Source organism: Rhinolophus hipposideros (assembly GCF_964194185.1).
Source record: "Rhinolophus hipposideros genome assembly, chromosome: 22".
Classification (NCBI taxonomy): domain Eukaryota; kingdom Metazoa; phylum Chordata; class Mammalia; order Chiroptera; family Rhinolophidae; genus Rhinolophus; species Rhinolophus hipposideros.
In genome coordinates this window covers 20,648,755-20,665,244 of record NC_138068.1, presented here as the reverse complement: position 1 = coordinate 20,665,244, position 16,490 = coordinate 20,648,755, and the positions used below count along the sequence as shown (strand labels likewise).

Here is a 16,490-nt window from a genome sequence, read left to right as displayed (position 1 = left end):
AGTATATACCTAGGAGTGAAATCACTGGGCCATATAGTTAGTATCCATGTTTACCATTGTGAAGAAATTTAAATTATTTTACAAAATAATTCGGCACTATTTTACAAAATAATCTGGCATCATTTTACATTCTTATTAGCCATGTATGAGAGTTTCAATTTCTCCACATCCTTGCCAAAGCTTGTTATTTGCTTTTTGATTATAGACATCCTAGTGGGTTTGAAGTGGTATCTTGTGGGTTTGACTTGCTTTTCTCTGATGGTTAATGATGGTGAGCATCTTTTCATGTGCTTATTTGCCATTTGTATTATCTTTTTTGGAGAAATGTCTGTTTAAACCTTTGTTTGCTATTATCACTTAACTCTGTTCCTTCCTCTAACCATAATAACCAAGTATATTACTTTCAGATTAATGTTCTTAACATGCCACCTGATGTTGCATTCTTGCTCAAAAAACTTCAGTGCTTTTCTTTGACTATAGTATGGAATTTCTTTAGCTTGGGCTAAGACCTTACCGGTCTGGCTCCATATGGTCTCTTTGTAGGACTTTATGTATGAACTGTTTGTGCTAGTCAAGGTGAGTCACTGGATTTTCTTCAGACATGCATGTGTCTCATCATACAGTGAAACCCTAGTCTCTCCCTTACATTTAATGGTATTTATTGACTATATAACAGTTATTACCCTCTGTATGTTATTTTAGTTTCTACCGTAACACCTGGATTGTGAATATTAGGCCAAAAACCATATCATCATTATTTTCCCCCGAACCCAAGAGTGATTGAATTATATAATATAAAAGTAATACTTTCTTAAGGTGACAAGATCTTAGAATTTGTTTTTAGGAATTCCTTCACTAACTAACTCCAATCTCTTACCAATGTCTGATTCCCAATGAAAGATACTAATATTTGTTTTGCTGAAGCCATATTCTAATCGTTTCTTCCCTCCCCATCCTCAAACAAGCCTGAGTAGCTGATTTCATTAGGTCAGGCTTCCTATGACTTTATTTTTGGGGGGACACCTTAATGTTGAAACCTTTGATTGGAACAATCTTTTTAAAAATTCTTTAATTTTCAGGTTATGTAAGTAATATCTGTTTTTTTTATTTTAAAAAAACTCAGTAAAATAATAAATTGAGGGATCCTTATTTATCATCTTAGTCCTCAGAGATAAATATTGTTATATTCCTTTAGATTTTGGTTTATATTACTTTAGATTTTCTTTACATAAGCTGGCTATCTTATTTGTTATCATCATTATTATAGTAAGGAAAGCATTTAATAAATGCCAGAATGCACCTCAAAAAGACATAATCCTTAGTTGTTTAAAAATTTTTAATCTTGGGTCTAAAAAATCTGAGAATGCACAAGTTCAGGGCAAAAACAGTTTAATAAACTTAATACACTTTTAATAAAACAAACACCATGAATAATGGATAAAAGTTATATATTTAGCAAATACATCATTAGATATGGAAAGCATAAGATAATAAACAGTAAAGTGTCAAGTTGAATAGAATGAGTGCCCTTCATAATTCATTGTTTACTTCTTTGCTTTTGATACTATAAACCACAGAACTAAGTGCTTTGCACAAATCCCCTTAATGACATTGTATTTTTTATTCTATGTTAATACTAGTAGATCAGTTATAGCATCTTTTTTTTTTTTTTTTTTTAGTTTCAGGTGTACAAGCCTTTGTTTTTATTGTCAGCTGCTTCAACATCTTTCTAGAATCAAGGAAGGCATGAATATGCAAGTGTAAAAAATAAACACCATGGTATATGATAATGGCAAGAAGAGGTAACAAGTTTTGTCAGGAAAAGAGAGATCAGCATTTCACTAGAATTGGTATGAAAGGAGGTGGTCCTTGAAGCATTGCTACTATTTAAATGTAGAGAGGTAGAAAAGGAGCCTTTCAGGAGAGAACATGAGCAAGAGGCATGAAGGAAGGACATGCACAAGACTTCCCTTTTTGCCTCCAAAAGCTGCAGAGCGGGGAGCCATGAGAATTAATGGAAGTGTGGGTCATCTCCTTCAGGTGTGCCATTACTAAAAGAGATGGGAAGTTTTTAATAAAGAGCAATCAGTTGGATTTGTGTTTTTATGAAGCAGATATGAAAAGACTGATAAGAGAATTTAGAGTCAAAAGTTAAAATTCTACTTTGTTGTTCTGCTTAAATTTATTTTCTTAACTCTTTCTATCATATATACATATATGAGGTGTGATAAAAAATATGGTGAATGTTTAAGATTAAAAAATTTATTACAGTAAAAGACACATTGTCATTAATCCCCCTCAAAATACTTCCCCTCGCTTTGAATACACTTATCCCATTGTTCTTGACACTTTCTGAAGTAGTTCTGGAAGTCCTCTTTCCTGAGTGTCTTCAGTTGCGTTGTCGTGGCTGCCTCGATGTCCTGAATCATTTTGACTTTGGGGAAGAGCCATTGTTTATGTATTAAATGGGGAATGCCATTGTGTATGTATTAAAGGGCAAGATCTTTAATACATACACAATGGCATTGTGTCTTTTACTGTAATACATTGTCTTTTACTGTAATACATTTTTAAAAACTTAAACGTTCACTGTATTATTTGTTCACACCTAGTATATATATTCCTGTTGATTGTTTACAATATATATTTGCTAATTGATCCCACCAGATCAGGTGACAGCAAGTGGAAAACTTATTTCAGAGAAATGGCACCTATTATAAATAGTAGCAAAATAGAGGTTTAAAAAAATAATTCACAGTGCTGTTGATAATGGATTGTTTAATGAACTTGGATTAGTTTTAATTTCACTGAATTCTTTATAAGAGTATCAGAGGAAAGGCAGCTTCACCTTTTTTTTCAGCATTTACATAAAAAGTATAGTACCAGTGCATTAGTAACACTTTCTATAATTTTAATCTAATTTATGGACATAACCTGAATAGCTATTTAGCTATTCAATTTTGAGTTCAATAGGAAAGATTATCTTTTGTGCTACTCTTTGACATACATTGAGGTAATTCATTGCGGTAGTCTCTTTAGGAACTTCCATTGGCATTTCAATGATCTTTTAACATTTTGTTGGTTAGTGAAAATATCCGTATTGATCCTTGTGTTGGGCAATAGTTCTCCTGTATGATTTATTAGATAGATGCCAAAATCACAACACGAAATCATAAATACTTACCCTCAATGTTTTGACTAGTGTGACATTAAAGCTTCTTCAGTTAAACTCTTGGGGAGGTCATCTAGCCCCCCACCCCTAGTTTTTATCAACAAATCTATATAGACTAACAATTCATGTCTTCAGGGGAGTTAATGTCCCTGTAATTTAGTCCTGGTTCTGATACTTAACAGGTGTAACCTTATGCATGTCACTAATATCTTTGAAATTCAGTTTCCTTATCTGTGAACTGAGGATATTAACATCTTTGTTTCATGGTTGTTGGAAGACAGTGTATATAAGTTAAAAAACTCCAAAACACTGTGCAGGTCAGAGTAATATATTCTCTTTCCTCTAATTCCTTATTTCTTTCTTCCTCTAGGATTACTTATATCTAATTTAACATCTTAACAGCAGTCTAAGCTTAAATTTTTTATAAGGGTTTGTTGCTTCATTCACACTGTCTTAACATCATTCCAAAAAAAATTTTAATTTAAAAGGGGTTAGAATGACTGGCAAGCATGGTACTGTTTTGTGAAAGACCACTGATGTTTATTGTAAACGTTTTATTTATGGCCAGAATGGAAGTATTAACATTGTTATCAAGAGGCTAACTGGTGGATCACATCTTTAAATTTTTCTTGACCTCTTTGTCCTTTAACCTTTACATCCCTGTCCATCATTAGATTCTGCTGATTTTTACTTTTGCATTTCCTGGATCATCTACTCTTTTTCTCTAATCCTGTGGTGTGGGTCTCTTATTGGACGTAAGTCTGTTTTCTATCGTCCTTTTTTGTCTTTAGCCATTTCCTGTTTAATTATGTTCTACATATAACCTCAGCTATTATACTGAGTTTATCTGTTTTTTTATTTAATGCTTGCTGTTTGCTAACATTATACTGTGTTTGTAAAATAAGTACTTTGATATTTCCTAGAAATTTCTTAGTCACAGTCTTTTCTCAAAAATTATCATTTGAGGAAGGTAAACCATGATTTTAGTTATTACTAATTGGAATTAAATATCACTGTATTTTCCAAAATTTACTAGAACACCATATATTTAGTTCTGATTGTGTTTGGAGACCAGGAAGGTCCTTCATATTTAAAATTTAAAGTCAAGAGTTTATATCCAATTCTGCCCAGCTAAGACGTAGTTCTGCCATAGAGGCCTGTCATTGCTTCTGACCACAGAGATAGCCTTTGCCTAACTGGTTTTATCTCTTATTAGCTCATCATACTGCCAAATTATCTGGTCTCAAACACCCTTACTTGTCTTACCTTGTTCACTGTTGTCTCCTGGTTCCCAAAATAGGTTGGGTAAGCTAAGGAGTTATTTCTGTTTCTTTATTATTTAAATTGTCAGAGTTTTTATTTTGTACTGAAGAGATAGGATGAAGAACTGAAACCAGGTCAGACCATTGACTTTCAGAACAGAAGGATCAGAGGAACACTAATATATACCACAAAACTATATGCAGTAGATTGTGTGTGTGTGTGTGTGAGAGAGAGAGAGAGAGACAGACAGACAGACAGACACAAATACACATGGAGAGAGACAGAGAATGTAAAGCAGGGAAACATGTTTTCTATCTAATCATTTGGTTCAACCAATGTATTAAATGCCTCTCAGGTTTAAATCATTAAGTGCTGTAGGAGTTATAAAGACTGGCTACATCCTTGCCATGAAGGGTATTACAGGGTGAATTAAACAAGTAAAAACTAATAAACTAAGACAGATTGAAAAGCTGTTGGAGCCATACATAAATATGGAAATGCTGTGGAGGCATAGAGGCAGGAACAATTTAACTTTTTAGGTTTAAAGAAGCATTCAATCAAAGGGAAAGGGGCATTTGTCTCTCAAGTAGGAATTTATTGGGTGGAAAAGGGAGGGCATAGTACATACAGGGGCATGAAAGGTCATGGCCCTTATGAGGGACAGCAAACAGCTAAGGGTGGTTAGAATACCAGAGGGCTGAGGGGTGGGATTTGGTATAGGAGGAGGCTAGAACAGTGCATAGTAAACAATGTAAAATACCCCAGAAGAGTTCAGACTTCATTTTGCAGGCATTAGAGAGTCATTGAAGTATTGACATGATCACATCTGTTTTTTTTACAGGAAGATTATTCTAGTAACTGGAAGGGGTTGGATTGGAGAAATGAGAATAAAATGGACTATTGTTAGAAGTCTTTTGTGGTAGCCCAGGTGCCAAATGATACTGACATTTTTCTGGTTCCTTTTTTTTTTTCTTTCAGTTTACAATTTATAGTTCTTTTACTCTTTTAATGTATCATGGGAATTTAAATTTCAGGAAGGTAGTACATCCATCTATTATATAATATTAGGACTGTAGCAAAAGTTTTATGCAATCTAACCTTTGAAATTTGAATACTTAAATAATTTCTTCTGTCTAGGTTTTGCAGTGAACCTTGGACAAACTTTTAAATTTTGTTGAGATTGTCTTTTTATGTGTAAAATTAAGGTGATAATACTTATTCAGAATAGTCACGAGTATTGAAATGACAAATATTTAAGTTCCAGACACATAGTAAACAATAACAGTTGGTGTTAGTTTCCCTTACCACTTTTATTTTCCCATTTAAAGTTTCTTAAAATGTCTTTGTGGGGTTGGGTGGTATTGTGTGGCAAAATAGCTTTCAAAAGTTTGAGCCCTAAAAAGCCGCTGAGGGCAGATAATTTTCTTCCTGTCAGGCCTGCAATTGCTTTTTGTTCTAGGTTTAATCAAACAACCAGAAGAGCCCATGAAATAAATGGGTTTATCCATAATTATTTAGGCTGTTTCCCTTTTTCGTAGACTAGAAATGTATTAAAAACATGGATTTTATATTTTTCTCTGGCAATCCTTGATTAAATTTGGCTCTGTATTAAATTAAGTACTAGAGCTTTATGGTACATACTAATCAGAGATAGGTCTGGTCCCCACTTGAATATTTTCTGTTCTGAAAATGACTTCTTACTTAGTGTTTTCATTTAGAGATGCCTCACAAACATCTTAAATTTTATGCATTCATTTTAAAACTGGATTTCCTGCCATGCCACCCTCCTCAAACTTGTTTTTTTCCATCTTATTAAATGACACCATCTTCCATTCAGTTATTCATGCTAGAAACTTGGGAGTTGTCCTTGCTGCTGCTTTTCCTCAACTTCCTCATGAAATCTAATTGTGTTGGTTGTCCTTAGAAAATAGTTATTCTTCCCCATATCTATGTTCACTGTTCTAGTCCAAATGTAGTTCATATTTTGATTAGATGACTCTAGCAGCCTTTTAACCCCTAATTTTGTCTGCCTTTCAACTTATTTTTCCCACAGCCAATAGAGTGATCTTTGGGTGTAATCTGATCATGTGTCCTCAGTGCCCATAGCAATACCTGATACATGTTTAGTTCCAGGAAGTTTGTTGAATAGTACTCTTTTACTTAAAATCCTCAGTGACTCCTTATTGCCTACTTTTCTAGCATTATCTCTTGCAGCTCTTCTTTTTCTTTGACAGATTTTTTTGGGTTTTTGCTAATATGTATTGATTTCAAATCAGATTGAACTTTATTACACCAAGTATTTCAAAAGAATGATAAAGCTCTAATTTATAGAATTAGAATAGTAAGTCTGCAGCTGGCTTGGATGCTACCCAGAAGGCACAGAAGCACACAAAAAGACAGTATCTGATCTATGTGAGGTCAAGAGATTCAGGGCTGCCACCTAGAACTGTGCCTGCTGGGATTCCCAGACTGTCTATACTTTGGACTCTATTGAGCGTGGGTAGCTGCTATACAGACGCCTCAAGCATGGTACTGACATTCTCTGAACTTTCTGCTGCAGTAGATACCCAGGTGGTAGAGTATTTCCTTGGCTGTGATCACTTCTTTTATAGGGAAGCAGTGAGTTATCACATGTGGGAATCATGGGGTGCCCTGCCAGATTTGAATCTACTTGTACTTTCCAAGGGACCTGGACGAGGCTATTTTATAGCAAAAGAAGTGACTAAAGAATCAGTATCTCAAGATGCACAATGTTAGGAAGCTCTTGCTAAGATAATGTGAGATATATGAGATGCTAAAAGTAATCTTAGTTTGTAACTCTCTTCCTCCAGTGGCTTTCCAGCATACATAGACTAAAACTCAAATTAAAAGTGATCTCACCCCATTCGTTCTTCTTCCCTGGTTGCTAAACTTTTCATCAGATATGCCAAGCTTTGTCGGGAATGCTCCCCTCTTCCCACCTCCAATCTTCACATGACTAGCTCCTTGTCGTTTAGATGGTTGCTTAAAAGTACTTCTTCAGAGGCCTTCCTTTCTACCAAGTCATATTCTGCCACATTAGCCTGTTTTTCATCACAAGGACTTTTCTCTAACTAGGATATTCTCTCCTTGAGAGCCCGGACTCTTCTAAACTGTAAACTGTTCTACCCACAGTTTAGAGCAGTGTCTCATACATGGTAGGCATTCGTATATTTATTGACCGACCCAGTGTGTACTTTTTTATTGACCTCAGAATTCTGAGATAATTCATACTGACAGTAGGGCTGTTATAATGATGATACTAATGGGAATTTGGGTGGGTGGTGTGTGGGGGGTCCTATACTTATTTACTAGGATGGAAGGAAATGCAAAGGTCATGAGTAAATAAAATAGTAAATATTTTAGAGTAAATGTGCTTCTCTGTGTAAAAGTAATGTTTTATGTAACCTTTATGAAATTAAGTTGATTTGAAGGATGAGCTAACATCTCAAATATTGAAATATTTTTCCGTTTTCTTTTACTTAGTCATTTCAGCAAAACTTAAAGAAAATAAAAAGAATTGGTTTGGACCAAGTCCTTATGTAGAAGTCACAGTAGATGGACAGTCAAAGAAGACAGAAAAATGCAACAATACGAACAGTCCCAAATGGAAACAACCCCTTACAGTGTAGGTTTGAAAGTATTTTCTACAGTATATTTTGTTTAGTAGATGAGCAGAAATGCAGCTTTAAAAAACTTGTTTTGTTTCTTCCCTCGCTCTCACCTCCCCCCCCCCCCACTCTTTCGTCTAGTATACTTTTTGTTTCACTTTAGATTTTTTTTTTTTCCTCCCCACTTTCTTCCGCCTCTCCCCCCTCCGGTTCAAGCCTTTGTTTCTCAGTCTAGTTGTGTAGGGCACAGCTCCCTGGCCCATGCTGGTGTTATGGGCCTTGTGCTTTGTGGGCTGAGGCAGTTGGTCGCTCACGGCAGCTCTCGCCGGCTGCCAGCCGCTCATGGCAGCACACAGCAGCCCCACAGCAGCCCACAGCAGCTCACGCCAACCTCCAGCCCAGCTCCAGGGAGAGCTATTGTGCACCATCTTGGCTGTAGAGGGCGCAGCTCGCTGGCCTGTGTGGGAATTGAACCACCGACCTTGGTGTTAGGAGCACGGTGCTCCAACCACCTGATCCGGGCTGGCCCGTTTGTTTTTCCCATTCTCTCCATTTCTTTACCTTCTCCAGATTAATTGATGATGGTATCACTATTGCCACTGAACAAGAGCTGGGAGAGCCCGTGGTAATGGGCCTAGAAAGATTCTTAGCAGCTCTTTTTCTTAACTTAGGGTTAAAATAGAGGGCTGTGAGTGGTTCACTTTTTTTTATTTAATTTTTTAAATAATTTGGTTTTTGTGGTTTTCTTTTTCTTTTTAATTATGATGCCTACACAGGAATTTTTTTCTTTAAAAAAATTATATGTTTTATTCTATAACTCTGCTTTTATATTTAACATGCATGGTTATCTTTCCGGCTGAGTACATACAGGTCTAACTTCCCCTGTATAGCTACATTATATTCCCTAATATGGATGGACTGTCATTTATTTTTCAGTAATTCCCCATCAATCAGTCGGTTTCTAAAGTGCTGTCAGACAGTGTTAACAGTATACATCCATGTGCATGTCTATATATTGGTGTTTTTATCTCTAGTATGAATTCATAGAAGTAGGATATAGCTCAATTTCAACACTTAACAAAGGCCCAAATGTTGCTATTGACACTGATTGAAGGGAATTATAGATTAATTTTAAATTTTTTACTAAAATGGAAAAAAAGCATGATTTATCAACAAAATGGATTTTAAAATAATATAAAATATTTGGTTTGGGGACCAAGTGTATATTAAAATGTAATTCAAAATGTAACTAGTCACCACATGAAATACAGACAAATTGCTTTCATTACCTAGTATTTGGGATTCTTGCATTTTTTTCCCTTAGAGAAATAAACCAGTGACTAAAAATAAATTGTATTTCTAAATGGTGAGATGAGGCATTTGAAACTATCAGCTCTTCTCTTCATGATACATGCTTGTGTGGATAGTATTTATTCCTAATAAATGACAAAACAAATTGAATATATTTATATTGTTCTTTAGCATGGATTTTTGAAGTTCTAAGGCATTTAATTAATGTACTTTAATGATTTTGAGCAAATGAGTGAAATTTGAGAATTCTGAAGATCATCTTGAGGCCTATTTGCGGAAGTGTTCTAATGCTCCTCATCTGTATTTATTTCAATATTAATATTTCTTAAACTTTGTTTTTAATTAGTGGCTCATTAGAGATTTAATATAAATTTAACAATATGAGTAAAAATTAAAAAAAACAAAACAAATGAAATCTATAAAACATCACAGCTCCACAATGACTAGAGAGATGTTCAGAATAATAGACTGAATGCTCATGTACTTTCTACCAGCTGCTACTATCTGTGCTCATTAGATACGCACTTTGAGGCTCGTCAGCTGATAACGACATGAACTCCTTAGTGGTTTAAAAGTTAAGAATAAAGAAACTCTCCTTGTAGCCCCATGTGGTGGTGCTGTTGTTGAACCCAAATGTTTGGGGAACACATAGCTGAGGTTCTTTTCCTGAATTTTTAATTTGCAGCAGATTGGCCTGCAGTTTTAATACAACTTCCATTGTTATATAGCAGGCTTTCCAGACTTCTCTCTGAAGTTGAATTGAGGTAATTTAGATACCACCATTTTTGACAATATACTTTATCCTCTCTCAAATTAAAGCAGAATTAAATTTATCAACTCTTTTATTCCATCTCCATTATGATTTCCCAGATGACTAATAGAGAAATGTTTTCTTAATATGTACTGTATGTTCTCCTGAAAGTAACATCTGAGAATTTTGAAGAGAATGAATACATTGTACTTCCCCAACCCCCAAAAAGAGGCAGTGATAAGGTGAAAATTTTTTAGTTTGTTTAAACTACCTATTACTGTTAAAATGATGGTGGAAATATGATGATGGGGTAATTGGCGTAGGTGGACTTCCAAGGAGGAAAGTGTTTCTTTGTCCCCCATAATTTGATCACATTTTTGAGAGAATGAGGAATAGAGAAAATATTTCAAGAATTTGTCTTCATAGCATTGAACCACAGGACCGTGGTAGATTATATTGTGTTCCTGTTTTTCTAATTGATGACTCTAAAATAGTTTGTATACAGTTTATTGTAAATTCAAATTTTCCAGAGTTTACTTTGGAAATTATCATTAACAGCATTCTTGATTGACTTTAGCATGGTATGAGTGAATCTATATTTGACAGTTGCCCTGGACACTTTGCCTCTAGCAGTGTGAAACGTGAGATATCTAATATAATTCTCAAATTATTATGTAGCTGACTACAGAACTTTTTTTTTAAATTAAATAATTGTTTTATTTTTCAAATACAGTTGATATACAATAGTATATTAGTTTTAGGTGTATAACAGTGATTAGACATTTGTATAACTTACGAAGTGATCACCCCAATAAATCTAGTACCCATCTGATACCATATATAGTTATTACAATATTACTGACTATGTTCCTTATGATATACCCTTTATCCCCATGACTATACTATTTTGTAACTACCAATTTGTACTTCTTAATCCCTTCACCTTTTTCACCCTGCCCCTAGACCCTCTCCCATCTTTTACCCCGACAAATCTAGTATCCCTCTGACACCATACATATTTATTACAATATTATTGATTATATTCTTTATGCTATACCCAACATCCCCATAATTACTTTTATATATGTATATATATAAAATTATAGTTGGAAACCCCGTGGCCATCTTGTGGTTACCGACTGTTTTCTAATCCCCTCACCTTCCCCCTTATCCCCACCCCCCCGCCCATCTAACAACCCTCAGTTTTTCCTCTTTGTCTCCAAAACCAGAACTTTTTAATATAAATTTTAATGATAGGTCAGATTACGGTCTGCCATTGACTGGCTTTGTGATGTTGGGCAATTTACTTAACCTATCTGAATATCAATTTCTGTATCTGAAGATGGAGGTGGTAAGTCCTATCTCATTGGGTTGCTTTGAAGATTAAATGAGGTAACCTCAAGCTCATAAAATAAAGATTTAATTAAATATTTATTTATAAATATTTAATTTATAAATGCACTTTTTTATAGTACTAAAGTAAAACTAGTTTTTTAACAATTTGTAGCATGCTATAAGCAGTTTCACTTTTTTTTGACGATATGTGCATTAAGTTGCCCCTGTAAGTTCAACCACAAGGAAAAATGAACATGCAAGCATGTAGAATTCAGATGTTTTTCGTAAGATTACAGGAATAGAGGCAATATTGGTTGTAAAATTGAGAGGTGCAGTGAGAAGATTTTAAATATTAAAACCTAATTGTAATTTATTTAGGATCCCACTGTTATATTTAATGAAATAATATATTTTTCACCTTTTTCTGCTTTTAGTATTGTCACACCTGTGAGTAAATTACATTTTCGTGTGTGGAGTCACCAGACACTGAAATCTGATGTTTTGTTGGGAACTGCTGCATTAGATATCTATGAAACATTAAAGTCAAACAATATGAAACGTATGTATGTAAAAGTAACCAAAATTGTGCTCAGTTATTTGTTTCTCTGCAGGAAATTCATATGCCAAACATACAGAATGACTATGTTCACTATTTGTTTTTACGTTTATTTGATTATAATATTAACGGGGAGAAGAATCTTGAACTATGTATAGCATTTTGAGTAATCTTGGTTTGGCCATTCATTTTTGATCTAATATTTTAAATATGTAGTCCCTTAGTAAATAGATATTTATTAAAGTACTACATACTCAATTATGGAAAACTGAAAAATATAGGGCAGAGATGAAGTAAAAACAGTCTCACTTCGGAGAGTCAAATATAGTTAATATTTTGACAGATTTCCTTTTCAAATGCTTATTTTAAGAATTTCCTCATTTTAGCTGGTTGTGTTTTTATTTATATGTGTGTGTGTATATATATATAAATGTAGATATATATAAATAACAGATACATAAAAATTTGAAACGTGTTTGTTTTGATTGATATATCATGATTTTAAAAGATATTTTCTACTCCTTGACTATCTAAAACATACTTCCGAGAATTTTTTTTCTCATTTAAGACTTACAAGTGATATGTTTTTACTCAGTATAGCTCAGGCATATATTACTGAATAACCTTGGTTGTCATGGCTCATTTTATACATGAATGGAATAAACGTAATAAACAGGATGATTGAGCTATTTATTTAGCATTTTACATTATGGATATTAAGCATTAGCAAATTTTGTTTTATTTTTTAAATGTTTTCATGTCATGAGGCCTGAAACCTTGGGTGAAAAATATTAATACAATTTATATACACATAAATGTATTTTTTTCTGACAGTGTTTTTAACAGTTAAGGTGACTTAAAGAAAAAAAGTGACTAATATGTAAATTATTTTCTGACTAGGTTTTTAACACTTAAAGCAATGACTGTTGTGTTCTGTAATTTTATTCTCTTCCAGTTGAGGAAGTGGTTGTGACTTTACAGCTTGTAGGTGACAAAGAGCCAACAGAGACGATAGGCGACTTGTCAGTTTGTCTTGATGGACTGCAATTAGAGTCTGAAATTGTTACCAATGGTGAAACTACATGTTCAGAAAGTAAGTAATCATTTTTTGTATAGGGTCTTTAATGATTCTTCTTACTTTAGCCACTGTACTATGCTATATGTAATTACTGCTATTTTTTCACATTAAAGAAATTATTTCCTTTTTAAAAAGTGACATTGATGATCATAAACATTTTTCCTTTTTTAGTTAATTGTTTCTATGAATAAAACATTTTTCTGTAAGTTGAGAGGCTAGCCAAATAAAAGTTGAATTAAGTTTGATGGCACCCAAGTTGTGCCTGCATAGCTAGCACACTTAATGAAACTACTACTCAGTGGATTCTCTTTAGATATTTCCAGTCACTTTTCACGTGCCAAGTGTATTTTTACTTGAAACATAGATTTTAGAGGCCCCAACACAAGAACAAGGTTTCCTTGATGAGTCTGACAAAGATATTTTTGTTTACTTAGAAACTTCATTATGTAATACTTTTCAGTTGTCAGGTGATATTATTCTTCTGTTTCTGCTTTGGAAGACTTCCTACTTCCTCTTTAACTCAAGACCTTTTTTATTTTTTAATAGGACCTTCAAGATAGTCCTGGTATGTCTTCCAGATTGAGGGTGGAGAGAAATTTCTGAAATGGTCATACTGATCAATCAGAGTTGATACAGAGTTCCTTTGAATAGCAGTCAATTAAAATGAACGTAACAGTTACATTTTCCTATAAATTGGAGTTCTGGAAGATAATACACAAGTTAAATTACATTGTTAAACTGCTCTAAAGCTCAGTGTTTATAGCTTCCTAAATTTTCCCCCTACAAATATGAAACTATTACTAATGCAGATTATTTAATAATTAACAAAAGCAAAGCATGTCAGTCAGTCTTCATGTTTCAAAGTAGAATCTAAACCGCATATTTAAACTTACAACATTACTGTTTATTTCCTACAGAAGTGGACATTTCTATGTCATCAGTTTTCCTCAAATAGGAAAGTAATTGGCAGGATTTGGCTCCTGATTCCTTGAAGTAAAGAGATTTTAACTAGGAAGTCACAGTGCATTTTAGGGTTGGAGTTGCCAAATACAATAGCTGCCTTTTTTTTTAAATGCTTATTACCACATGCCAGGTACTGTGTTGGTGTTTTTACATGTATACTCATTTAACCATTACAACTTTGTAAGGGATTACCTGTATTTTGCATGTGAGGAAAGTGGAGGTTCTGAAAGTTTAAATAGCATGTCCAATATCACACAACTAGTATGATGCAGAATCAAGTTGAAACACAAATATTTGTTGATGTTTCCTTTTCTTTCCAGTATGCTATTGGTTTCATACTTAAAAACCTAGGAACTTTAAAGTACATCATGATTGTAAGCAACCAAACAAAACCCACTTCAGCCCTCAAGCATATGTCGTGGGGACTGCACTTGTGTGGTTCTTTGATTGGTTCCATTTCTATAACTTGAGCTAGAAGCCAAAAATGAAAATTAGAGTTTAGAACTAAAATTGAATTTCCAGCACCTGGGCATTGTTTGGTTGGATAAGAGCTTTGGGGTTATGTGTTACTTTTATATTCTAATATTTCTACAAATTTTTAGATTTTTTTTTTTTTTCTCCGAGTACATTCAGTCAGAAGTTTTTTCGGAAGAACACATTGGTAGGATGGTTTTTATAAGAAATCTGATCTTGTAGACATTGATTTTTTTTGGTTAATTTTTAAATAATATATAAAAAGAAATCACCATATGAATTTTGGTGTGAAAAGTCACCAAATAATACAGCTTGTTATATATTTAGATACACTGTGAAATTTGCATTTTCCTGATGAGACAGCATTATCTCTTTTGATGCTTACAGATTTTTCGTTCATTCTTTCTGGTGGATAAATTTTCTAAAAATGGCAGTTATATAAGTAAACCTTTTTCAAGTGAAATAAAATTTACTCAGTATTTTGTTTGTTCTTCCCACTTCAAGCATTATTTAAAAAACTAAAGAACTTTGTATCCCACTCCACGTCCCCCATCTCCACCCTCACTCAGGGTTCAAATTTAATATCCAGTCAAGAGTCTTAGTTTTGACATTTCTTTGATGCTCTTATTTGTCTGGTGTAGAAAGTAACTACATAATTTGCTCTGATGTTTTCCTCTAGTTAACTACATAGTTAACTGCTTTTGTAGGAAAGAAGCCTTTATTTAATTTGCTAGTTAGGAAGACTTATTGTTATAGCTCTCAGATATAAATTAACTCAACAAATTAAAGGTTCATATCTACAAGAACTTCCCATTCATCTATTTTTAGTTCTTTGGATGGGTGGTGATGGAATATTAGTTTAACACCTGTCTCCTCAAATAAGACATCCAGCAAGAAACACCAAAAAGTAGTATTGTCAAAGAAATTAGTTTTCCTAAAGAGAAATTTTACTCTTAAATTTATTATTATAAAATAGGAACATATTTTTGTAAAGATCTATATTCTTTACTGTGTATACTCTGGAAGTGTACTTAAAATTAATTTGGGGATAGGTTTTGGAATATGTGACCTTTGGTTCTTATTGTGTATATTCTATTTCATTTTTATTTTATCTCATTCTTTCTTGCATTTAGATTCTAGTTTTTGTGGTTCCTTTTAATTTTAGGGTAACTAGCCATTTTCATTTGTGAACATATCTGTAATGTTTCTTATCAGTATAATAAATTCTAAGAAACTAGTCTAAATTTTTTGCTTTACTGAATATTATTTGAAATTACCAGATCTCAACTGGGTCTGGGTACCAACAAATTATTTTATAGAGATAAACTTTGCTGTAACGGTATTTTTAAAAATTTGATTACATTTGAACATTTTTTAATGTATGCTCCGAATTTTGACTAACCCTTTCCCCAAAAAGCCAGTAAAACTTCGCTTCCACACTTTTTTTTTCTTTTTCTTTTCTTTCTTTTTTTTTTTTTTTTTAAGATTTTATTGGGGAAGAGGAACAGGACTTTATTGGGGTACATAGTACTTCCAGGACTTTTTTTTTCCCAAGTCAAATTGTTGTCCTTCCAGTCTTAGTTGTGGAGGGCGTAGCTCAGCTCCAGGTCCAGTTGCCATTTCTAGTTGCAGGGGGCACAGCCCACCATCCCTGGTGGGACTCGAGTTGAACCGGCAACCTTGTGGTCAAGAGCCCACTGGCCCATGTGGGAATCGAACTGGCAGCCTTTGGAGTTAGGAGCACGGAGCTCTTAACTGCCTGAGCCACCGGGCCGGCCCCCACCTTCCACATTTTTGTTTTTATTTTACTTGACCAGTGCTACAAATTTACAAATCTAAGTATTAAGTATGGTTGTTACTAGTTTTGACTAATACTTTACTGTATTCTTCATTTGTTTTTGTAATTTACAAAGCACTTTGATTTATATTCTTATATGTAACATAGAGCATATATTCTC

The 16,490-nt window shown here is 33.8% G+C and overlaps 1 protein-coding gene across 1 annotated transcript in view; it reads left to right on the top strand.

Moving 5' to 3' along the window:
* The window catches only part of ITCH (itchy E3 ubiquitin protein ligase), a 103,867-nt gene that overhangs the window by 32,708 nt on the left and 54,669 nt on the right, over positions 1–16,490 (top strand). Inside the window, exons 4-6 of the mRNA XM_081034538.1 lie at positions 7,940–8,081; positions 11,896–12,020; positions 12,973–13,110. Coding sequence (XP_080890664.1) covers positions 7,940–8,081; positions 11,896–12,020; positions 12,973–13,110 — 405 coding nt within the window. The remainder of the gene's footprint in view (positions 1–7,939; positions 8,082–11,895; positions 12,021–12,972; positions 13,111–16,490) is intronic.